The sequence below is a fragment of the Gadus chalcogrammus genome, chromosome 4 (genome assembly GCF_026213295.1).
Source record: "Gadus chalcogrammus isolate NIFS_2021 chromosome 4, NIFS_Gcha_1.0, whole genome shotgun sequence".
In the NCBI taxonomy this organism is placed as follows: domain Eukaryota; kingdom Metazoa; phylum Chordata; class Actinopteri; order Gadiformes; family Gadidae; genus Gadus; species Gadus chalcogrammus.
The window spans coordinates 28,252,547-28,277,902 of record NC_079415.1 but is presented as its reverse complement, the minus strand read 5'-3'; the positions used below and the strand labels follow the sequence as shown (position 1 = coordinate 28,277,902).

The 25,356-nt window shown below is 46.6% G+C and overlaps 2 protein-coding genes across 2 annotated transcripts in view; one reads left to right on the top strand and one right to left on the bottom strand.

The window, feature by feature from the left end:
• The window catches only part of LOC130380841 (solute carrier family 15 member 1-like), a 19,630-nt gene extending 12,195 nt beyond the window's left edge, over window positions 1-7,435 (top strand). The window contains exons 16-22 of the mRNA XM_056588203.1: window positions 351-485; window positions 602-648; window positions 825-920; window positions 1,096-1,204; window positions 1,799-1,933; window positions 5,851-5,958; window positions 6,520-7,435. Coding sequence (XP_056444178.1) covers window positions 351-485; window positions 602-648; window positions 825-920; window positions 1,096-1,204; window positions 1,799-1,933; window positions 5,851-5,958; window positions 6,520-6,795 — 906 coding nt within the window. The 3' untranslated portion in view covers window positions 6,796-7,435. The remainder of the gene's footprint in view (window positions 1-350; window positions 486-601; window positions 649-824; window positions 921-1,095; window positions 1,205-1,798; window positions 1,934-5,850; window positions 5,959-6,519) is intronic.
• A 410-nt stretch (window positions 7,436-7,845) lies between these two features.
• Window positions 7,846-24,792, bottom strand: stk24b (serine/threonine kinase 24b (STE20 homolog, yeast)). The gene is made up of 11 exons (XM_056588204.1): window positions 23,701-24,792; window positions 19,934-20,164; window positions 18,898-18,954; window positions 18,116-18,224; window positions 16,500-16,657; window positions 15,899-16,084; window positions 15,123-15,271; window positions 12,860-12,983; window positions 11,927-11,995; window positions 10,582-10,718; window positions 7,846-10,146 (listed from the first exon to the last, which is right to left on the bottom strand). The coding sequence occupies exons 1-11, from the start codon at window positions 23,740-23,742 to the stop codon at window positions 10,107-10,109; spliced, it is 1,302 nt and encodes a 433-aa protein (XP_056444179.1). The 5' UTR covers window positions 23,743-24,792; the 3' UTR covers window positions 7,846-10,106.
• Between the last annotated feature and the right edge of the window lie 564 nt (window positions 24,793-25,356).

The window sequence follows — 25,356 nt, the reverse complement described above, 5'->3', positions numbered from 1 at the left end:
GGACCAGATCGAACCCTGTTTAATGTTCACATTACAATCGCAGGTCATCGCAGATTCTCATTATGTATGTCGTTGATGGGATATATCCGCCACACCAGTTGGTACGGTCCAGTATAGGCTGCCAGTTTGCCCAATCAATTTTAACACACATCTGGGTGGACACTACCATTGTAGCCATTACAAGCCCACCATAGGTTGGGCTTTAAATGACTACACATATCACACCTGGTGGTAAAATAGGAACCCCTTTAATGCTTACAAAAAGAGGCACCTGTATAGATTAGATCCCACTGATTTGACACTCTAATAAAAGGGTTGGTGGTGAAAACTGTTATTTTGTCCTCACACAGTCCAACAGTAAGTACCTGTCGTTTGAGGGCGAGGTCAACGTTGATATAAACAAGACGAGCAGGATGCCTTTAGACCTGACGAATGGAACCCGCAGGAGCCTCGTCATCACCCTTCCGTTCTTGAACAGTACATCGGTAAGGACCGTCCATTCATTCATACATTCACTCACTCACTCATTCAATTATCTGTATTTATGTATGTTTTTTTTTTGCTTGTGTAATGTTTTTCTGTCCTTTCCCCTGCTCTCTAGTACGAAGATATCACAGCGAAGCCAGAACAGGGAGAAAACGCTATCAGGCATGTTAGCGTGTCCACGTCCACGTCAATGACAGCATATGTCCACATTAGCATGTTGTACATATCAACACATGTCTACGTTAGCGTATTATTTGGGGCAGACATGAAATCCAAACCAAATAACTCACAAAATGACAAATACAAATAAAAGCTTTGTGTTGATGTTTCCTCTGCAGGTTCCTCAACGGTTTGGGAGAAAATGTGAACGTGACGTCGCTGGGGAACATCCCCTCCTTGAATATGTCAAAGTATGCTCTTGTACAACAGGGAAGGTAAGTGACACACACACACACACACACACGCACACACACACACACACACACACACACACACACACACACACACACACACACACACACACACACAAAATAAGGAAAGCTATCATGATGCAGTTATTCTTTTACTATAATGTGTGTGTACGTGTGTGTGTGTGTGTGTATGTTACAGTGCTCAGTTTGATATCCAAACCGTGAATGGCAAGTGTACATATTCTATGGCCGTGGGCTTTGGTAGCGCTTACACCGTCATCATCCCCGACACGTTCACCATCGCTGACGTGAGTCCTCTTCCTCTTCCTCGAACCTCCTCCTCCTCCTCTTCCTCACACTTCCTCCTCCTCCTACTCAGTACCCCTACACGGGAACAAAATGGAAGGCGCTCAAACGCATTCTTTTTCGCTTTTCGTAATGTCTGTCATCTGATGCACGTCCAAGTATAACAGCAATCTAATATTTCATTGTATCCAGTACTCTTTGGAACAGGTGGTAATAACCGTGTTGAAACTTTGGGTGGGGGGTAAATAAACTCAATCGACGAATGATGCACCGATATCCAACGTCTTTAAGGGTTTCCATCATCGTTCCACCTCAGTGCGTGGCGAACGTGACCTTGAACCTTGAACCTGGTTCTGAATATTTATCCAAAATGTTGCTGGTCTCCAACCATATTAACCCTGGTTCTGTTTTCCCCTTGTGGGGTGTGTGTTTGTGTATGTGTGTGTGTGTTTTTTTTTGTGTATTTCTGTGTGTGTCTGCGTTTGTGCATATGTGCATCTGCGTCTGTGTAAATTCATGTGTGTATGTGTGTGCGTGACTGTACGTGTCTTTTGGTGTGCGCTTGTGTGCGTGTGTGTGTGTGTGCGTCCATCCAGTGTGGAGGCCTGCGTCTGGAGGAGGACATCAGCCCCAACGTGGTGCACATGGCCTGGCAGATCCCGCAGTACTTCCTGATGACCATGGGCGAGGTGGTGTTCTCCGTCACCGGCCTGGAGTTCTCCTACTCACAGGTAGACACGGTGACCAGAAGCTAGGGTTGCTATGGGAACACGGCGTCTCTGGCCTCGCACCAGAGACGTGAATACATCTGCAATGGAAAAATGTTCAGAGTGAAGGATACCAGGATCTAAGCGCGTGATATGAACATAGCACATCACAGAGGGATGTTTTCCACTACAGACATAGATACTGACTAGATATCGCCTGTCCGATATCTAGTCAGAAACCAACCCGCTTGAAGATTGCCTTAAAATAAGGCGTTTTAGAGTGATTTTGACTGGGAAAGGACCTCTGTCCCACCGATGTTCATATTCAACCGTATTGTAACCGAAAGGTTGGTAGTTCGATCCTGAGCTCCTCCTAGCTGAGTGTTGATGTGTCCCTGAGCAAGAAACTTAACCCTAACTGCTCCTGACGAGCTGGCTTGCATGGTTGACTCTGCCGTCGGTGTGTCAATGTGTGTATTAACCGATGCAAGTCGCTTTGGATAAAAGCTTCTGCTAAATGCCCCTAATTGTAATGTAATATTCAGCTGCGACAAGATACTAATAATATGTTGATGATATATAGCGCCTTTTTCACACTCAAGGTCGCTTTACAGTTTCATGAGCACACACAGAACAAGACAGCACAACAACAAAAATAAAAATGTATAATATATACAGATGGTCTATGCAGTGGTGGTAGAAGAGCCGAAATGTTCTTGGAACAAAAAGGTCTTGAGATGAGCTTTAAAGAGAGGGAAGGAGGGACAGTTACGGAGGGATTGAGGAGGGGATTTCCAGAGTTTGGGGGCCATGGCGCTGAAAGCCCTGCCACCCAGGGTAGAAAGCCTGGTGCGGGGGACAGAGGAGATTGTGGTCAGATGATCTGAGTGAGTGGGATGGAGTGTAAGGGGTCAAAAGGTCACAGAGGTAAGGAGGTGCAAGGTCCTGGAGGGCCTTGAAGGTGAGAAGAAGAATTTTGAATTAGATTCGGGACAGAACCGGTAACCAGTGTAGCTGAGATAGAATAGGGGTGATATGAGCTGATCGCTTGGTATGAGTGAGTAGCCTTGCTGCTGAACTTTGAATATATTGCAATCTTTTAAGTGATTTAGTTGGGAGGCCAATGAAGAGTTGCAGTAGTCTAAACGTGAGGCAATGAAGGAGTGAACCAGGGTTTGTGCATCACAGGTAGATAGGAAGGGGCCGAATGCGGGCAACGTTACGGAAGCTGAGTGAGGGGTCAAGCAGTACGCCGAGGTCTCTGACAACGGAAGCGGATTGTACTGATGGCGCATGCTTAGAAGTCGAATGCGATATCTAGTCAGTATATATATCTATGCACTACAGAGCTGTCCAATATAGTGTCAGGGAAATGCCACAAAATATATCAAATTGGTGATATTAAGCCAACAAATGTGAGTGTGATTGGCTGTTATAAGCCGTTTGGAAATCTGCCCTTTCCTGTCTTTTAGTGACATCACAAGTGGGAGTGTCTACCTAGACATATGATGGATAGATCAGCAACATTTGCTACAGTTCACTGCGTAGGCAGGTAGACTGATCTATCCCTCATATATCTAGGTGGGCACCCAACCCTATTTGAAGTGAATTATGGATTTTTGTTATCCATCATTTAAAGGTCCCATGGCATGAAAATGTCACTTTAGGAGGTTTTCTAACATTAATATCAGTTCCCCTAGCATGCCTATGGTCCCCCAGTAGCTAGAATTGGGGTAAGATGTAAAACGAGCACTAGGTTATCCTGTTCCGCCTTTGAAAAATGAAAGCTCAGACGCTCCGATCTCGAATTTGGTCCCTTATGTCGTCATAAGGGGCCAAGTTACCTCCCCTTTCTCTGCCTTGCCCACCCAGAGAATTTGGCCCGCCAATGAGACAATGAGCTACGACCATCTGAGCGCCACGTGTGTGTGTGTGTGTGTGTGTGTGTGTGTGTGTGTGTGTGTGTGTGTGTGTGTGTGTGTGTGTGTGTGTGTGTGTGTGTGTGTGTGTGTGTGTGTGTATGGTGTGTGTGTGAATACACACACTTTAATTTTAAGTGTTGTAAATTTCTTTGTTCTTGGTATTTCCACAACAAGACTCGTAATGGGGGTTAACACAGCCATGGTTGAGAAGGAATTGGGGAAAGGAACTGTGGTTTTGACTCCCTGAAGTACATGAACCGCGACATGGAGGAGAAAGGGATTGTTGCCCGCGATTGTCTCCCGCCAGAGCCCCGCTGCCCACTGCCAGCTGCCCGCTGCCGAGGCACCACCGCTGTGAGGCACCACCGCTGTGAGGCACCACCGCTGTGAGGTACCACCACTGTGAGGCACCACCGCTGTGAGGCACCACCGCTGTGAGGAACCACCGCCCCGGGGCGGTGGTGCCTCGGCAGCGGGCAGCGAGGCTCCGGCGGGAAACATTCGCGGACAACAATCCCTTTCTCCTCCATGTCGCGGTTCAGTCTCCTTCTGATTGATGTTGAAGTGGAAGAACCAGAGACTGCTCAGGCCCACACCCCCACCCTCCACCTTGACCCGCCTCTAAAAAACATCACGTTTGTGGAAAGCTCATTGTGGGACTGGCTCGTAGTGGCTGTAATTCTGCACCAAGGCTGAATTTCTTGAACGTCTTCAGGTACTGTATTAGGGGCCAACTAACACCTATATAAAAGCATCCATAAAGTCGCTTGCCATGGGACCTTTAAAAGAAATTGGTGCTGCTGCAGTGAGCAAGATTTTGAAACTATTTTTAAAGGAGACATATTATGGTGTTTTCTCAGGAAATAAACATAGTATACGAGTTCCAGAAAACATGTTTTTGAAGCTGTTTGCTAGAAATAGCTTTTAGGCAAAAAAATCTTGCCTACGCTATTCCCCTCTGTTTCAGTCCCTTCAGAATGCGCTGTTTCTGGTGTCTGTCGCTTTAATGCAAATGAGCTGCTGCCCATTGACCAATGAGCTGTCAGACTCAAGCACAGCATGGAGGAGAAGAGATTGTTACTGTGTGTGGACTCCTGGAGCTCTATATCTATATAAAACAATATAATAATAATATCTAGGTATTTATATAATATTATATCTAACATCACGGCCAAAAGCTATGTGCGCTTCGGATGATATTATGAATCATAAAGACTGCGTCTCGGTACTTTCACAACAATCTCGGCCATGGTTGAGAAGAATTGGGGGAAAGGAACTTGGGCCTTTACTCTCTTATGTCCATATTGAACCGCGACAAAGAGGAGAAAGGGATTGTAGTCCCGGGAGCTGAGCTGCCGGACTGCCGCCTGAGCCCGAGCTCCATCCCTGTACTCCGGGAGCTGGACTGCCGCCGAACCTGCGGGGGGAGCTCGGCGTCAGTCCGGCAGCTCAGGACTGTTCAGCTCCTGGAGTACACCCGCCGCCGTACTGCCGCCGAAGCTTCGCCGGCAGTCGGCAGTCGGCGGCAGCTCCGGCGGGGGGGAGCTCGGTGGCAGTCCGGCAGCTCCGGCGGAGATAGGGATTGTACTCCCGGAGCTGAGCTGCTGAGCTCCCCCCGCCGGAGCTGCTCGTCCTCTGGGCCACAAAATCGTAGCTATGCTCTGATTGGAGGGGGGTGGGGAAGTGGGAGTAAATATTCAAATGTGCCCCCTTCCTACGTAGGAGGGGGCGCAAAAACTGACTTACTCATTTGCTGACTGGAGGCGGGGTACTCTCACAAATGCACATCTCACTCAAAAAATCATGCACCGACTTTTTTCAAAGTTTGTATGCTTGTGGGAGCACCAGAGTCCCAAAACAACATCCCGAGTGTTTTTTTTTTTTTATAATATGTCCCCTTTATATTGCACAGAATGTTATTATATATATATATATATATATATATATATAGATAGTATAGTTCAAGACTCAAGTATTACAAATATTAACATATTGCCGTACATTTACCTCACCTTTCAGGCCCCTAGCAACATGAAGTCTGTGCTGCAAGCCGGTTGGCTGTTCACGGTTGCCGTGGGGAACATCATCGTGCTCATCGTGGCTGAAGTAGCTCAGCTGCCAGATCAGGTGGGTGGAGCGCTTCAGACCGGACACATGGCCGAAAGGTTCTTGGTTTGAATCCCAATGGACACAGTGTATCTGTTGGATGTCCCACCACACCCCTGGCTGTCCCTTGTCTCGTAGATAAATGACTAGTAACCACAATAAGTTTGTGATCCTGCATTCTACTCAACTAGAAAAGTTGAAAGGTGACATATACCACCAGGTGTTTTTGTGATTAGTCGTTACAAGCCGTTTTGTCTGTCTTTTCTGACATCACAAGTGGGCGTGTCCACCTAGATGTGTGCTGGATAGATCAGTTTACCCACCTTCACAGTGGACCGTAGCAAACGTTGCTCATCTATCCGTCATACATCTATGTGGACACGCCCACTTGTGGTGTCTCACTGGTGGTATTATATGTTAAGTTTAAACTATTATTGATCTACAGTATAGAATGACTAAACAGAAAAATGAAAAACTAAACAGTCAAGACTTTTATCCATATGAGCGTAGTAGCTTAGCATCGTAGCATAAACATTAGCGTAACTCGTTCTTCCCGCCCTTTTCCCTTCCCCCTGACCACAGTGGGCCGAGTACATCCTGTTCGCCGCGCTGCTGATCTTCGTGTGTGTGGTGTTTTCCATCATGGCCTACTTCTACACCTACACGGACCCCGCCGAGGTCGAGGCACGCTTCGCCGAGCTGGAGCCCGAGGGCAAGGACAACGACAGGAAAAGGCGGAGCCTGGAGCTGCACGACAGGAAGGAGTCCCTGGAGGAAGAAAACCAGAGGAAGAGCAGGAGCAGCTCCGAGGCCAGCTCCCACCACGAGGCCCCCGCCGTCAAGGCCACCAGCATGTAGAGACATGTTCTCTCTCTATGCTCGACCTCGGGTGTTTTTTCTTGCTTTTTTCTCGTTTTGGTCGTCGTTCTCGGTTTTGGGATCAGGCGAGTCGGTGTGAAGATGAAGAGGAGGGTCTTCCAGTGGTGTTGATTTGGCGGTTTAACAGTTGAGGAATGGATGCGTTGAGTTGTAAGGTACATGGATATGGAGGGAGGTCTGGTCGTGTTCTCTTGAGAATATATTGTTCGAAATTGAATGCCTAATAATTTGAATCCCTGCTTTCTGCTTTAAAGATGGTAATTTCTACTGAAAATATTGTACATGTGTAATTATTTATTTTTTACAATGGCATATTTTGCACTGTGTAGCAAAAGCAAGATTATGGGTGGCGTACATTAAAAGTACCATTAACCATTCGATTTAGTATTTATTGCCAGCCTGCATTTTATTGTAACATAGATTCTTTAATGTAATTGATGTAAGGTGAAGTAAATCTCACCTCCAATCAAGGAGGAACTTAAAAGACCTGCCCGATCAATTTCCCTCAATAAAAACTTTGTTTTGGAGTATCTTCCTCCTCCGACTTTATTCATATATGCATTACACTTTGATTTACCCATTAAGAAACACAAATGTCCTCCAACATGAGCCAGCTGTATCCACCTTACCCAAGCCTCCCCCAACGTTTCCCTGGACAAAGCTGATCTATCCATGGTACCATCTCAGAGGGGTTGAGCGAGATGAGTCTGTGTACATGATGATGTGACATCACCAGAGGACGGATTTCAAACTAGCTTGCCGCTTCGGTGTTCTTCCAATGTCTGCTACCTAACCAATCGTGCGATTTGGTGGTTCTGCTCATGCACACAATATTGTTCCCTGCTTGCGCATCCATGTCATATCTTACGTCTGACGGGTCGATTACCAGATTGTAACAGGTCCTCTTGGCGATTGGAGATAAAAGTGGCGCAGACTAAACCATACTTCACCGTAACCAGAAGAATACTCCTTCAGGACCCATCATTCACACGGACACCCTCAACCGACGTCAGAGCCCGGAGATGCGCGCCACAGTTAGCCGTAGCTCTTTATTTCTTATGTCACTTTGAAAGCTTACAAGGAGCTTACATTTAACTTGGGAATTCTCAAATGACACAAGCAAAGATTATATACAGTACTATAAACTGTCAGCTATGATAAAGGAACCCAGATGTACGTTTTACATTTTTCTAGTTCTTTCCGTTTCTTTGATATAGGTTTTGTTTTGCCAAAGGGCAGATGTCCAGACCCTATAAAGCATTCCATATTTCCATACTTTACTCTTTAAGCTGTTAAAAAAATATCTGATATTTCTTAATTCTTTCGATCCCTGTGTTGACGAGTACGTCTCCGATGAAACTCTTCAACATTATTGCTGCGTTAGCACAGTAGTAAATTCTGGAACTTTGAAGTAAACATGGATAGTAAAACATGGCTATTAGCGACAGGTTTCTTTTTTTCCTCGTGTTTCCCCCACCCACCAACCCCCTTTTCTACGCTCTTACAGGTTCTTTAAATACTCAACACACTCCCAAAGTGCAAAAAACTGATCTGAAATGTAACAAAAAAGGTGCAAATCATACTACAAAAAAAAAAGACATAAAAACTGAAATAAAAGTTACGGATGACATGGCACTTCTAGCATGGAGGGGCGGACGGGAGAGGTGGGAACAGAAATGTTGAGACTGACGATTGTAACATGGCATCGATGTCGGACAGCAAAACGCCCCACCGTGAAACGCGGGACTCATCTCCATCCTAGGAGGTTTCCTTCGTCCTTTTTCAATTATGACCGAGATGAAGTCGATGCTTACGATTTATCAGAAAAGTGTCTGCAACTGCTGAACACTGACGCGGCAAATCCTGATTGCATGGACACCAATGCAACGAGGCCCGTTGTTTGAAAACACTTAAGCTGTGTATGCTTGTATGCAAAATGCACATAACAATGAAATGTAACATTTGTGCGACATTTAAGTAACGTTCACGATAAATTACGAGTAAATAAAACGAGAACCCACGACACTTGGCTCTTACGTTTTCCCCGGAGTCTCGGGCCGGACCAGATCCAGTTTCAAATGTTAACACTGTCTATGTAAAAGTCATCTAGATCGTTGTCTGGCTGTGAAGTTTCCCCTTTCGGACTACGAACATTAACGAAAGAGAAGGTTTCCAAGCCCTACATTATACAGTTTAGTATCACGTCGATTAACCGATTCATTAAAGCCACCGTGATTGACTATGGAGGTCGAAAACTCAAGTCGGTGAACAAATATTATGCATGTTCCAAGGACTCACCAAGTATGAGATACGACAGAAAACAAAAAAAACTAAAAACTGAAACAAAAAACAAGCAATAACCAAAATGGTTTGCGTCTGAAAAAAGGCAAGGCATTTTTGTTCTTGTCCGTCCTAGTAACTTTTTGAACTTGTTAAATATCTACCGTTTGATCTCATTATCAGCATCTACAAAATGCACGCAACCATTTTGTACACAGTGATTCATTTCCCCGCGATGTTGACGACGATAAACTTCTTTGTCACACAGCGTCCCCCCATTGCCTCGGAGGTCAAAGTTCACTTAAAGCACTTTACCTGAGGTTTCATTATGAATGCTGCAATTTGCCTTAAAACAGGGAGTCGTACGCGAGGGCAAATGTGCGCGCAAAACCAACCATCCACGCACCCGCGCACAGAAGTAACCAAACAGGCACGCCCGCGCTCAGGGGAGTCGCGTGCACGCTAGCATTGCGTGCACGCTAGCAGTCAAAAGAGAGAGTCCCTGCAGGTTTACCAAGCATGCTGTCAAGAGGTTTTTTCAGGAGTACAACGGCCTGCAGGAAATGGTCAGACGGGACAGGAAGTGTCCCCGGCAAACAAAGTTACGGATGGCATTTTATTTTTGTTCTTTTTTTCCTTTCCCGGGTTCCAGCAGATGCAATGTGGGGACCCCATAGAGAGGATTCGGGGGCGTTGTTGACGGAAGGGCGAGGGACTACAAGACTCCCTCTCTCTCTCTCTTATCTCCAGAGTCCATGTCTGTTCCGAGTTTGTCTTCGTCAGTCCGCAGGAGTCCGTGGAGGCGGAGGCGGGCGACCGAAGGGGCGAGCGAACGGCGGTCTCCCCCAGAGCTCCGAGGGGAGTCACCCGGTCTGGGGTGGTCCAAAAAGTCTGGACCCCCTGGTGTGGATGGGGCGCGGGGGGGGGGCGGGCGGGCGGGAGGTCGGGTGCGACGGAGCAGGCGGGTTGGAGGTTGCGGCGTGAGGATTGGGCGGGGCGGGGAGCCGTCGCTAAGGGGACGAGGAGGAGGACGTCCTGCCTGTAGAGAAACTGCAGCCAACAAAGAAAGAAAGGAAATGAAAATGGTTTTGAGTGACAACGTGTTCTGGGTTCAAGGGGAACACTGATTGATTTTTATCCTACTTTATACGTGTCTGGGTGCATCCCTGTAATTCCATGGATTCAGTAAATGTCAGGACTTGGTCATGAAATCAATATTCAATCATCAATCTCCGCGACGCATCTGTCCAGTTGGCAAATCCAACACAGTTTCAAATTGTAATTCAATTTCGAATGCCTTTTGCATGCGTTTAAGAAGCAAAAATAAATGTTGCTTCACTTTCTGGGATTCAGGTATTAAATCCTTTTTTTCATCTAGGGAGAAAGAGAGCAAGAGCGAGACAGCGAGAGCAACAGAGAGAGCCAGAGACAGAGAAAGAGATACAGAGACAAAGAGAGGGAGACAGACCGACAAAGACATATTACCTCTGGATCCTGTGGACCATGTGATGGACCAGTGAGTCCGAGATTCCCGGGTAAGACTCCTCCGCCACCATGATGGCTGACCTCAGCTCGTCAAGAGCCATGGGGTTCCCGTTCACCTGCTCCTGCCTGGCCTTCAGCTGGGGAAACCATGGCAACAGTTACCAACAATGGGGCTAGTACATCAGAATGCATCAGGGGAGGCGATACTCGGCTGTATCGAGAGGACTCCAGAGAGTTCTAGAGCTGTAACATCTTAAGTCAACATACCGTCACCTAGGCTGAGGAAATGGTTGTTTTGGTACCTTCCCCAAAAGCCAGCCTGAACCCATATCACCACTAGTGTATTGCTTGTGCCTTGAAATTACTGTCTGCATTTTGGGAGCATAGGAGCTTTGTTATGTTAGTTATGGTGGTAATGGTTTTTTGGTGATTGTTTAATTATTAATGGTGAAATTATTCAAACGATGCAAATACTTTTAAAATCTTTTTCTGACCAGAAGGTAGTGTAGTGGGAGGTTACGGTTGTGTAGTGGGAGGTTACGGTTGTGTAGTGGGAGGCTACGGTTGTGTAGTGGGAGGCTACGGTTGTGTAGTGGGAGGCTACGGTTGTGTAGTGGGAGGCTACGGTTGTGTAATGGGAGGCTACGGTTGTGTAGTGGGAGGTTACGGTTGTGTAGTGGGAGGATACGGTTGTGTAGTGGGAGGATACGGTTGTGTGGTGGGAGGTTACGGTTGTGTAGTGGGAGGTTACGGTTGTGTGGTGGGAGGCTACGGTTGTGTAGTGGGAGGCTACGGTTGTGTAGTGGGAGGCTACGGTTGTGTAGTGGGAGGCTACGGTTGTGTAGTGGGAGGCTACGGTTGTGTAGTGGGAGGCTACGGTTGTGTAGTGGGAGGCTACGGTTGTGTAGTGGGAGGCTACGGTTGTGTAGTGGGAGGCTACGGTTGTGTAGTGGGAGGCTACGGTTGTGTAGTGGGAGGTTACGGTTGTGTAGTGGGAGGCTACGGTTGTGTAGTGGGAGGTTACGGTTGTGTAGTGGGAGGTTACGGTTGTGTAGTGGGAGGTTACGGTTGTGTAGTGGGAGGTTACGGTTGTGTAGTGGGAGGCTACGGTTGTGTAGTGGGAGGCTACGGTTGTGTGGTGGGAGGTTACGGTTGTGTGGTGGGAGGTTACGGTTGTGTAGTGGGAGGTTACGGTTGTGTAGTGGGAGGTTACGGTTGTGTGGTGGGAGGCTACGGTTGTGTGGTGGGAGGCTACGGTTGTGTAGTGGGAGGCTACGGTTGTGTAGTGGGAGGTTACGGTTGTATGCAGTGCAGAGTGCTGCTGATGGAGCGTGGGTCTCCTTACCTCTGCCAGTGCAGGTGAGATGACCGCTGCCAGGCTCTGCGAATAAGGCCTCTTTGGAATGTCTTTTGACTGCAGCAGAAAAACAAAGACGACAAGAGGACAATCAATTAAAATCACTGCCTTAATGAGCTCACTTCTAGGTCATCTGGTTCATAAACTACTACCATTAAATTAACTTTTGGGGGATAAGTCTGAATGAGTCATAGTTTTAGGAGTCATAGTCTGAGTAGTCAGCTAGGGTGCCCATATGACTGGTGATTTGATTTCAAATACAAAGTCATCTCTCTTTATTCCCTATTTTCAGCAAGATAAGGTTTTTTTCTGGAGAACAGCCAACTTTGTATAATCACAGATTACTTCTTACATAACGGGCACTGTCATCAAAGTCGTGCCAAGTTAGAGGAAACCAGCCAATGGGTTGGTCTTTGTCCAGAGGAACTGACGGTTGATTGGTTGTGCAACGTGAGGCCAGACTCGTGTGTCTCTGCGGAGAAGCTGAGCATGACGCATCCTTGGCTTTAGGAGGTTCAAAATGTCTGCTTTCCTCGCAAGCTCTTTTTACATGACCCGGTTTGATCCAGCATATAGAACTATATTTTGTATTTAATTAGCATTTATTCCTCCAGCAAACGCTTTTAACCAGAGGGACTTAATGTGAATTGAGGAGCATAGACGCAGGTCAACTGTATACCGTCAGGCTTTTCATATCTGTTCTCGATCTCATACTTCATCACGTGCTCCAGGACGACCAGAACCTTTGACTCTCACTTCAGTCAATTCTGTGAAAGGAGACCTCAAACCTGATAGGTTGATGTCTTTATCTCACACCAAGATAAAACAGCTGAAAACAGCGTTTAAAAGGCTGTCATTCACCAATGAGTGTGCCAGAGAGCAGACTAAACCATCTGGTACCAGTTGGGAGGGGTGTCTTACCTGATCTGCCGACCCAGACTGCCCCTCCCCGTTCTGCAGTTTCTTGGGGTCTTTTTCCCGAATGGTGAAGATCCAGTCGTCACTGCCAAAGTCCTTTCCGCCCGACGCCTGCCCGTCCTGCTCCCTGATATGACGGCAGAAATGGGTGCATTGTTTCAGCTATTTTATAATTTTACTAGATTGAGAGATTAGGCAAGGTGTGCACGGACGGCTTAGTGATACATGGTGTCTGAGCCATTCTTGGATTCATTACAGCCTGTGAGTGTGATAGTCGACTGCATAGTGGGGCGAGATATAGAACTTTATTTGAAACCAGATCACGCACACGCACACACACACACACACACACACACAGTCATTTAGTATTATCCTCAATACTGTTTCATACTGACAAAAACACCCAGATCCCAGATGATGTTAAACCGTCAGAGATGTCAAAACGTGCCTGTGTGGAACGGGGAGCCAGCGGCTTTGCCCCCCGTATCGCTGCCTGCTGCTTCCTCCAGAACTGCTCATCCAAACAACATCACACTCCATGCCGCGCTTCCTCATGTCCCCAGTGACACGCCTGGCGAGTGTGAAGTCGATCGGATGAACGGTTGTCGAGAAAATGGACGGGCCAGACAAACAGATTCCTCTGATCATAGTTAGATATTATTTGTAGACGATATTGGCTTTTTATGGCCCCGAAAAGGCTCGTTCATAAGGCCGTGACGTGACCTATTAAAATTCTTACTGAAAGGGTAAACGATTTAATATATAATAATTTTATAATTATTAAGATTGTGTATTAATCATTTCAAGGGGTGGCTCAGGAGCCAGAGTGGGTTGACTAGTAACCAGAAGGTAGCTAGTTCACCTGGCGGTGTCCCTGAGAAAGACACCTCACCATAACTGTTGCCTTGCATCATTCTCGGTGTGAGAACGGGTTTGGGAATGTGTTTATGATAGGGATGTGAATACCTCAAATTTTTCATGGTCGAATAATCAGTGGGTGGTATGAACGAATAATCGATTATTCGATGCGTGCCGACATTCACAAAGTCAGCCATTGATCATCGGCAAGAAATCACAACGCAAAAAACGACATCAGTCATATTGTCTGTCCTTCAAAACGAGAGCTGGTAAATTGTGAAAAATGCATTGAACTGTAATCAGAAAACGCGGTTATATGCTACAGACCAGGGGTGCCCAACCTTTTTTGACCCAAGATAGCCAACCTCCCGAGAGGCCTAGTGTCAACATTGCAAACCTACCTTCAAGCAGGGGGGGGATGGCCGTGCGCAGATGGAATGAAACCCCCACTGCGGACATCAGTGGGGGTTTCATTCCATCTGCGCACGGCACCTTCTCAACAATAATCAATAATCTTCCTCCCACTCAGGGTGAAAATGGTAGGTCTTAGCTCGTTTCCCCTCAGCCATGCCAACGTTTAGGAATGCGTAACTACTGTTGACGGCTTTCAACTGCTGTTGACAGCAGTTGAATTTTTTTTCTTTTCTTCACCCCTCGCGGTCGACTTGGGATCTGTCGGCGGTCTACTGGTAGACCGCGATCGACTGGTTGGGCACCCCTGCTATAGAGCCTACGGCTTTGACCTCGAGAACGAATAATCTAATATTCTGACCCATCCCTTGTTTATGAATGGGTGAATGGTAGGCAATACTGTAAAGCGCTTTGAGAGAGCACTGGTTAGAAAAGCGCTGTATTAATGCAGTCCGTTTATTAACCATCCAAACTAACATACCCAGAGGTTGGGAGAAGTAGCCGACAAAGCGTGAGAGGGAGACTCCGAACCGACCACGCAATGGGCCGTAGGATTCAGTGGATCTCCTGATTGATCCAAACTCTCCTTACGATTAACTGGCCAGCACCAAGTCACAGATTTAAAACTCTTTGCCTGTATGTATGCATGTACATACTGCATGTCAAATATTGCACCCATGATTATCCCTGGTAGGAGGGATCCCCCACTTTGCGTTTCTTCTCAAGATTTCGTCCTTGCTAATAATGGGAGTTTTTTCTTGCCCTCTTTGGGGGCTAGGGTCAGGGGGTGTCATAAGTATACGGCCTGTTAAGCACTTTGAGACTGTTCCTGTGATTAAGGGCTATACACATTCAATTTAAAATTGAAATTGAAACCAAACTAAAATCTAAACTGAGAAATGAAGCACCCAGCCCCGTTCCCGGTTCCTCCCTCTGATTCCGCTTCCTGATCACCAGTCGGCCTTGGGTCACGGGGGGGGGGGGGGGGGGGACTTACGAGTCTGACTCGTCTGAGCTGGACTCGGCGGTGCGGGACTGCTCGGCCTTCCACCTCTTGTACTTGTCCACCAGCTCCGTGAGGTAGGAGGTCTTCTTGGCGTGGCGCACGATCAGCTTGTGTTTCAGCAGCTCCTTGGCCGTGGGCCTCTGGAGAGAAGAGAGAGGAGAGTAGGAACTATTACATTATGGATTTGTTGGTTATTGAAGTAATCTGGTTGATTTGTATAATTTTGGATAGTCTCTGCTACCCCGAAATGATTTTTTTTATTTTAATATATTAATCACCATTGCACCGGTCAATTTATGATGGCGTTTCCCGTCCAAGGATTAACAAAAAAATAACAACAATAAACATAATCTTGCTATTTTCTTTTAGTTTCCAAAGTGATTTAGAGAGTTCATTAAGCCAAGTGCTGATGGGTTTTACTCCTTAAACTGTTGAAATAGGATTTTAACTGCCAAGTGGCAAAAAGCAAAAGTGATGTGTGAAATGAAAATCCTTCTTAAAGTCCTAATGTCCAAAAGCTCTGTCGTGTTCATCCTTACTGGCTGTGAAACTGTTGGTTGAACTAGCGTAGCACAGCTGGCTAGGTGGCGTGAGTGGGACTGGTTCGGGTCTGACGATAGTGAGAGATCCGGCCTGCCAGCATCTTTTATTTGTAGAATATATCAGTTGTAGGATGTGATTTTACTGATATCATGACTGAAATCCCCTTGAGGCCTGAGGCTTCCGAGCAATAGCGTGGCCTAATTTGGGATTTGGATTGTACTCACAAATCGGGGCTCCTTGTTGAGGCAGGCCTCCACAAACTCCTTCAGCGGCTTGCTGTAGTTGCCCTCCAGGGTGGGCGGGTTGTTCTTTGGGATCAGGAATAGCACCTTCATAGGGTGGAGCTCCGAGTGCGGGGGCTCGCCTTTGGCCAGCTCGATGGCCGTGATACCCAGAGACCAAATATCGGCCTGTAAGGAACACATGGACACGCACACTTTGTGTATCAGGACCGAAAAAACACCGGAAAGACCCCGCGATTGGTCAGAAAGGCACAGGGAATAATTTAACGGTGCTACTTCAAATGTAAGTGACAAAGATCAATCTGTAAATTGCCGGGTATTGGTTATCAGATAGAAGAAAAGAAACGCATACAAAATAAACGATTAACTACTCCTACTCCAACAACAACACTTTAATCTGAATCGTGTTTATTAAAACATAATTCTTTCCTTTTACAATATTCTGTCAAAAGTGAACAATCAAATTTCTAATCAATCGCAATCCTGGATCTGAAGACATCACCTACCTACCATAACTTCCCCGTCAGCCCAACAACAACAACAACTAGATAAAACCCCAAACGGCATCGCCACGGCAACCCACCTTGGAGTCGTACGCCGACTGCTTGATGACCTCGGGCGCCATCCAGAAGGGCGTCCCCACAAAGGTGTTCCTCTTGATCTGCGTGTCCGTGAGCTGGCCGGCCACCCCGAAGTCGGCCAGCTTCACCTCGCCCTGCTCCGACAGCAGCACGTTGGCAGCTGGGGGGGGGGGGGGAAGGGAGAAAGGGGGGGTCTTAATGAGATGGTGGACAGCGTGAGGGTTAGGGTGGATTGAACCCCCAGCTGCAGGGTTCAGGGGGTCAAACCCCAACTTCTACAAGCTGATCTAAAAGAGCATCCTAAAGTGAGTCTTAGATCCGCGAGTCCTTGATCCCTTAAGAACTATAGCAATATCGTAATAGCGTGAAACAATCACTAACAGCAACGATGAGAGATTCATAAGAGTAGCGGTTGATGAAACTCTACTGTCCTCGTCTTGCCTCACTCGCCTGATTTGAAATAAACACGTAGAGTGGGTCATAAGTATTGTGTAAAGGTGCAAGTACGCATGCACATATGTCAATTATTGCACCCATTGCACTCCTGATTATCCCTGGAAGGAGGGAACCCCCACTCTGCGTTCCTTTTCACGGAATGCAGAGTTCGAGTCATGTCATTCTTGCGGTCTGCAACATCGACAATTTCTCTGAAAGAAAGCTGGATCATGGATGTCATTGTTCTGGTTTGAAGACCGCAAACCTAGGACCAATGACTTCAATGGTCCAAAGTTTACAGAAGCTTTTCTCTGCCATTTGTGGCGTACGAGTGAATCCAAGCCAAGGTGTGGATGACGTTACGGATGTAAAGATGAACGTGTTCTTTTAACAAAGCCATTAAGCCAGGTACATAAAACAGATGTTCCAGTCCTTAATTCCGCCGTAGTAAAATACTCCATAAAAACACAAAGCTGTGAACGCATAACAATTAAAGTTTAGCATTAATGAGCCGCCCACCTCAGACTACACTAGCCTGGGTTGCTTGGCAACCGTTTTGCTGTCAAGAGGAACTATATTGTGTGGCAGAAGAATGATGATCGATTTTCGATAAATGATCTTCATGTTGCGTGTTTATTTAGTGAAATATAAGTATGTTTTCTGTAGTAACCATTTGATGGTGGTTTAAGCCGTTCTTAAATCACTGTAAGCCCAGACTCTCATAGCCTGGGAACCAGACTAAATGTTTAATTTGATCATCAGATAAGGTCTGGCTCCCGTCCCATACAAAAGGATTTCTGCCCGGTACAAGATAGGCCGACCAATCACAACCGTTTATCGAATACGAGGCAGGATAAATACGATGACGGTGCAGGAGTGCAGTAGCGTCATTTTAGACAACAACAAAGATGGCTGCCGCTGATGTAGAACGGTCTGTTGATTCCGCTATTGAGACAGTATTAGGCAAACTTGACGGTATATTTCACTAAAGCTTTTGTTGAGAAGAAAGATGCGTCCAGAGCCATTTTGGTCTGCACCCGTTAGTGACACCCCTTGGAAATCAAAATTGAACAGAGAGATTCCAGATTCATTAAAGTTTGCAATTGGTCTTCCGATGCCAGGCTGGGCCCTTCGCCGCTGATTGCTCCTGTCAAATCCCCTGTGGGCGCCGGGGCTTCAGTACCTTTGATGTCCCGGTGGATCTTCTTCTCCGAGTGCAGGTACTCCAGGCCCTTGAGGATCTCCCGCAGGATGGTGGCGATCTGGGTCTCGTCCAGGGCCCCCGGCTCCAACTGGGGCCACAAACAGACGAGGAACGACCATCAACAAGGAGAAGACCGACCTCACAGGGGTCAGCTCAGTGGAACATGTTAGATTAGATTAGATTTAACTTTATTGGGATTGTGCAGAGTAGTAGTACAGAGACAACGAAATTAGCATCTAAATAAAAGCTGTGTATGTAATGTAATGTATGTGTAGGAGCCATATTAAATGTGCTTTATTTTCGTGTAATTTTACCCCGTGCCACTAGGGGGCTGTGTGGTTCAGTTGACCTCGGGTCAGCAGAGTGAGGCATTTAACCTGATTGAACCTGATCACAGGTTGTTGTTGATGGGGAAGCAAACAGTTTTTCGGCTGTGCCCGTGTGCCCGTGTGCCCATGCATCTTAGTTTAGTGAGGAATTCGGGTTTATTGTTTTGTTACATATATTTTGAGTTAGAATTACTGCGGCTGTGTATTATTGGAAGGAAAATAAACCAGCAAAATAAACTGAACTGTCTTCGTTTTTGCGGTACTTGGAGCGCGCTGGGCGCACGTCGGAAACTATAAACGGAATCAACAACCAGTAGTACTAAGTTTAGGGCTTAGTCACTACAGTATGTATGTAATGATAGAGCGTCATGTGGGATGTGGAGCCCCCTTGAGTGCAGTAGGGGTAGTGTGGACAGGAACCCAGTCACTCACCAGGTCGGACGCGGAGCCACCACCCAAGTACTCCATGATGATCCATAACTTGGTGTCCTGGAACAGAGAGAGGAGAGGAGGGGATTAACAACGGCTGCTGAGGTGGGAGGCGGAGGACATTAAGATTTTAATACTCAGGATTTAAAGATGCACAGCTCCAGTTATAAATTATAGTATGATGTAGTGTGTACAATGTTTAAGCACTGCGAAAGGACAACAGGAATACATGGTGTTACCGAAAGGCTTTAATATAAATGGGACAAAAAACAACAAATGATATATGTTATATTTATATAGAGAAAGGGAAAGAATGCAGAGGACACAGAACAGTAGAGGCTGAAGAGGGGCCCAGAAGGAGTTTATTGAAGCACTAGGTTGTGAGAGTCCTCTTCACACTACCCTTAAAATCAGGGACAGGGACACTTCAAATCTGAGATCCTTCACACTTCTCTACCCATATATGCGTTTAAAAATAAGCCAGGAGGACCGCCTCCTCTCAGAGCAGATAGCCCCCGCTCAGCCCGACGCCCGACGACACGCTAATTGAGATTAGCATCAAAAGGTATTTTTAAACATGGACAGCCCTAGAGGCTATTTTTTCATAGCATGGAGAAAATTGAGCATGACTACAGGTAGGTACTAGATCCTCACTCCCTAAGAATGGACCTATTGCAGCTTAATGGACTGCAGACTATCTGGAGGAGGATACCCACATGGAGAAATCAATAGAACAGTAACAGTGATACATTTAAATACAACCTCCCCCGGTGGCCATCTTCCAACGTGTGTGTGTGTGTGTGTGTGTCCATCATTCAACGTTTGTGTGTGTCCATCAATCAACATGCGTGTGACACACACACACACACACACACACACACACACACACACACACACACACACACACACACACACACACACACACACACACACACACACACACACACACACACACACACACACACACACACACCCCCCCCCCCCCCCCCCCCCCCCCCCCCCCCCCGGTGGTGAAAGGGGGCATGGTGGCCGGGGTCACCTTGAGGTAGGAGCCGTAGTACTTGGTGACGAAGGGGCTGTCGCACTGGCTGAGCACGGTGATCTCCTGCTGGATGTCCTCGATCTCGTCCTCCGCCTCCTCAAGGTCGATGGTCTTGATGGCCACCACCTTCTGCGTGCGGTGGTCGATGCCCTTGAACACCTCGCCGAACGAGCCCTTGCCGATGCGCTCCAGCTTGGTGAACAGCTCCTCGGGGTCGGCGCGGTTGCTCTGCGGGGGGGGGTGCATGGGGGTTAGTGTTAGCGTGGCCCCTCTCAAAAAGGCTTTGCAGGCTGCGTTTAAGGTCACATCCGACTAGCCCTACATACGGCTGCTCGATTATGAAAAAAAAATCATAATCAAGATTATTTTGGTCAATATTGAAATGATGATTATTCAAACGATTATTGATGAGTTTGAAAACATGATGCATTTATTCAGCATATCTCTCCCAAAAAAAAAATTTGTAACTGAGAAATTTCCCCTTAAAAAAAATCCACAAAATGTTCAAATTGAAAATGATTGAAAATGATGTGCAAAAATGTATCCAGCAGTTAATTTTGGAATTTTCTATAAAACATGTAATGAATAAAACAAATATACTCAAACATAAAAATAAATAAAAAAGATTTCAACTTGATTATATTAGTTTGGAGATCGTTTAACCCAAAAATCGATCGCTATCAAATTTCGATTGATTGCACAGCCCTAGCCCTACAGCCCCCGCCCCCCCGCGAAGGGGGCATCCCTCGAGGGGGAACACGGAGGTCTTGGTAAGGAACGCCGTGTGAGGAGGTGGGTGGAGAGGGAGGTAGGAGGGGAGAGGGGGGACAAGGGACAGAGAGAGGGCGGGAGGAGAAGAAGGAACAGTGCATGGAGACAGGGAGGAGATTGATGGGGGGGGGGGGGGGGGGGGGGGGGGGGAGAGAAGAAGAAAGGGAGGGGAGAAAGGCAGGGACAGATAAATTGTGGCAGGGGTGAGGCAGAGGTGGGAGAGAGTGAAGAAGAAAGTGAGGGAGAGAGAAGGGAGAGAGAGGATGGAGTGAGAAGTAGAATGGAGAAAGCGAGAGTGAAATGTGGACGGGATAGAAGTAAGGCTGGGGGGGGGGGGGAGAGAGAGAAGAAACAAGGGAAGCAGGGAGGAAGGGTAGGAAGGAAGGAAAGGCTGTGAGAGAGAAAGCGAGTGTTTTAGACCAGAACAAAACGTCTGAGCGTGAAGGAAAACACCAGCAGGATGCCGTTCTTACTGAATTAATGAATATACTTTCTGGTGGGGTGTGTGTGTGTGTGTGTTTGTGTGGGAGCGAGCAAGTGTGTGTATGTGGCGTGTGTTGCTATTTGTGTGAGTGAATGAGGGAGTGTGAAAGAAAGAGGGAGAGAGAGAGCATGTGGATATCCGTTTATAAAGTGTGTGTGTGTGTGTGTGTGTATTAGTGGGTATGTGTTTGTGTTATTTTGTGTGCGTGTCTGTGTGTGTTAGTGCGGGTGGAGATCCACATCAACACAATTGATAATGTCAAAAGATTCCACATCATATCAATGTAATTAAAAACATGTCACACAGCACAGCAACAGATGTGCTGTGACTTTATATTTGCATTACACTTTTTAATTACAATCTAATGTTTCAATATTTCCATTGTTTGTCACAGTTTACCCGTGTATGTATATATATATATATATGGAGTAGGCAATACAATGACCGCTGCAAAATGTGGCAAATTATTGCCTAAACACAAGGAGTTATTAAACGTGTAATGTTACGCGACATAGCATATACCATCTACTGGTATTCATCGAACAACAGCATCCAATGCATTTGTATGCTGTATGCCGTATTTTATTCTTATAGTTACAAAATATAAAATAATGCTTCACAGCAGGCTATTCCGATATATACCATCACTGAACTCAGGGTAGAATGATGAACGTCATGCATTTCAGCAGCAGACATTCATAACCACAATATAACCAAACATGTTTATCAGCAGTGGTAGCTCCCACTGCAAGCACACACGCACGGACGCATACACACACGCGCAATAGTGCCTCAGTAACGGTAATGTTTGTGTTGTAATGCGTGTGTCACAACAGATGCTTCCTCAGAAAGTTACCGTTAAACTTGCATGACACCGGGGATAACGATAGGATGTAATGTTTCGGCCAGAATAAATTTCCTGTTTGACGTTTTCTTGTATTAAAAGAGACTTTTCAGGAGCATAATATAGCCTAGCCTACCGTCATACAGAAACTAATATTACTTTCCTCATGTTCATGTTCCTATAATACGAAGCACAATGAGGAGGATAGACATGACCTGCAATATGACAATATAATTATTAGAACTACTTTAACGATATATACTAATCATACAAATAAAAATAGTTAAATACATGTAATTGAGAGTAAGTAAAAACAAATAACACAAATAAACCTGGGGCTATGGCTCATTTGCTGTATGCTGCAAAATCAGAACCCAGCCTCACCAAAATCAAGCTTTAAATGGAGACACATTCAACCAATACTTGTTTTCAAATATGCATGTAAATAATAAACATGCAAGATATCTTTGTGCAATGAATGACGAATGGTGATTCATTTCACTCAAACAGACGCACAGCAGTCAACAGCGTTGTCTCTCCCAGGTTAATATTGATGCTGGGTTAATATCCCCTCCCGGGTTGCTCGCTATCATCTGCCAGCCAAGTGCCTGCGCCCGGCTTTACACCACAGGAAGTGAGGGGACATGACTGTAGTCCCCAGACGCCAGCATGTGTGGAAACACAAGCAGAAGGCAGCAGACAAAAAAAAGCGACATCCCTTTTATGAGCCCTTTTCAGCTTTGAAAGGGTCAATGCATCCCCTTTTTAAGAGAGAGAACCCACCCAACAGCTGTGCTCCATAGGGCTACATAAGGAGTATGCCAGCCAATCCATTATTTTGGGGTGGGTGGGTGCGTGCACTCCTCCTCGATGGGTCTATTGAGCGGTCTGAAACAGTACTGTACACGGATTTAGGGACGCACTGGAGTTCACAGAAAATACCCGGATGCAGAAATATTTCATCCCAGGAGACCTTTTTTAGCCAGTAGCAATTGGTGTAAAATGGTGTTGCAACTTTGACAAGCAATTATCCTGTTTATCAAATTAAATGCTGTGTGCGCGTTTTAAATAAGTGCAGAGACATCAAATTAACAAGTGGCTGGGTCCGTCTTCCTCTTATTGATTGGATGAATACATTTTCGCTGGTGATTCTCTGCATTCAAAGACACTGGAGTGGAACTGACTGCTGCAAAGGCTAATTGGCCTCTACCTTTAGTTTACATGTCTACATTTAGTACAGGCGTAATTTAATCTTAAGCTTTGGCAAAGTTAATTAATAGCTAGTAAACTAACTTAGATTTACATTGTTGTTAAGTAATGATAATTGATGTGCACTGTCCCTGGTAAAACAAATAAAATAAATAAATGTCAATGCATAATTCCCAAGCTAATAAAGCCTTGTTTGAAGAGAAGCAGATGAGACGGATACACATTCCCCCAATTAAAACACGTATAGAATATTACACATAGCAAGTATACAGCAGTGGCCCTTTCTGGGGCCCCTGGACTGTAGCACAGCACCACAAAAATCGCAGTGTGAGAGCACAGTGTGTAGTACAGTGGGAAATGAGACGCAGCGACAGCCGTTTAATCCATGGTGACAACCAAACACTGAATCACATGTACAACTTAAATCAATAAAAACACAGAATTACATTTACATACCTGCATCCCAGGCAGGTGACCCTGGACAGGGGAGTGTGCCATGTCGGTGACTCGGTGTTCTCCTCGGCTCGGGGTAATGTTTACAACGCCAACGGGGACGAACAAGCCCGTCTGCTCACTGTGTCCCACTGTTAAGCCCCCCCAAAGCTAACGAACTAACACAGTTTCTTCAGAGGCACCGAGGGCACTTCCTCAATCACAACAACACCTTAACGACTCAGTAAACGGCTGGGCGAATATCCTGTTCCGAGAGCCAGGACTGTGGTCCCTGTGCCGCAATGTTAGCCCGCTTGCTTCGTGAACTACCGACACGAACCCCCCCCCCCCAGCCCCCCCCTAAAGGCTCGTTCCGCTGCGGTCCGGACCCCCCGCGACGAGAGCCATAGCGTTGTATTCCTCCAGACCCACCTCGCAGTTAACACAGTCACAGACACAGAGACTCCCCCGACACTTTCCGTCACGGTATCTCTCTCTCCCGCTACCCGCTAACGGTGTTGTCAGCCAGCGAGGCTAGCTAGCGTGGCTAGCATAGCTAGCTAGCTCGGGTAGGCAGAAGAGCCGACGGACGCTCTGTCAGCAGCGGGCTAGAGGAGGGGAGCTAGCGCGGGAGCACATCCGTCCGCGTAGCGCGGGAGGGCGTCGAACACAGCGCGAGGGGACCTCCGCTGTATGCTAACGTGTGTCCGCCGGACGACGCGCGCTCACGAGCTCCGCCAGGGCGCCACTGATGGAAAACGGGACGAGCTCGCAGTTATTTTGTTTTCCTTTTCTCACTTTCCTCGGGTGTTCTCCGCCATCTTGTCGGCGCTGGGCGGATCCGGATCCGGATCAACAATGTCCGTGCCGCACTTGCCGACTCTCTCCCCCACCCCCCCAGTCACGCTCATATGTTTCTCTCCAGCCCTGTGAGTTATAAGATGGGCTGTGTAAGTCAACACGTGTACATAGCCTTAATTGTAATAGATGCAGTTCAGCATTAAATATAACACATAATTAGTAGGCCCATTTCATGCATCTAAAATAATGCTAGTCATTTAACAATCCGCCTATTTAGGTCAAACAATGTTTTCTTCCCCCCATCATAAGACTTCGATGCGTCAATAATAAATAAACCGAGTGAGAGTCGACTACAGCGTATATTCCCACCCAATTCCCAATTGATTGAGGATTACCGGTTATTCGACAGCGGGTTTAACGTGTAGTGTTTAAAGTTCACCATCAGAGGGCGCTCATGTCTCGTGATACACAAAACCAGGGACGCTACTGGGCTACTGACGGCGAGGATGCGCGCGCGCACAGTGGCGCACGGCAGCATCAACACGCAACCCGCCCTCTATAATGAAGGAATGTGCCTCGTTTATGTTCATTATCTCAGTAAATGCGTGACAATCGTCCACAATTGTTTTATTTTTATTTGATAAGATCTCACGTAGGCCAGCTAGTATGAAAGCTCCTTCACCGCATGGCTGTACAGCTACAGCCATGTCTTGTTGTGGTTTCCTATACTCCGGCCTATAGCCTACATATTGGCGGGCTCATCAGCCTCAATTAAATCGATTTTGGAAAGGAAATTGACCCTAATGACAGAAGCGTGACCGGGCTGTAGCGTGTATGATGGTAGAATATCCAGGTTATACATGTGGGAAACACGAAAAG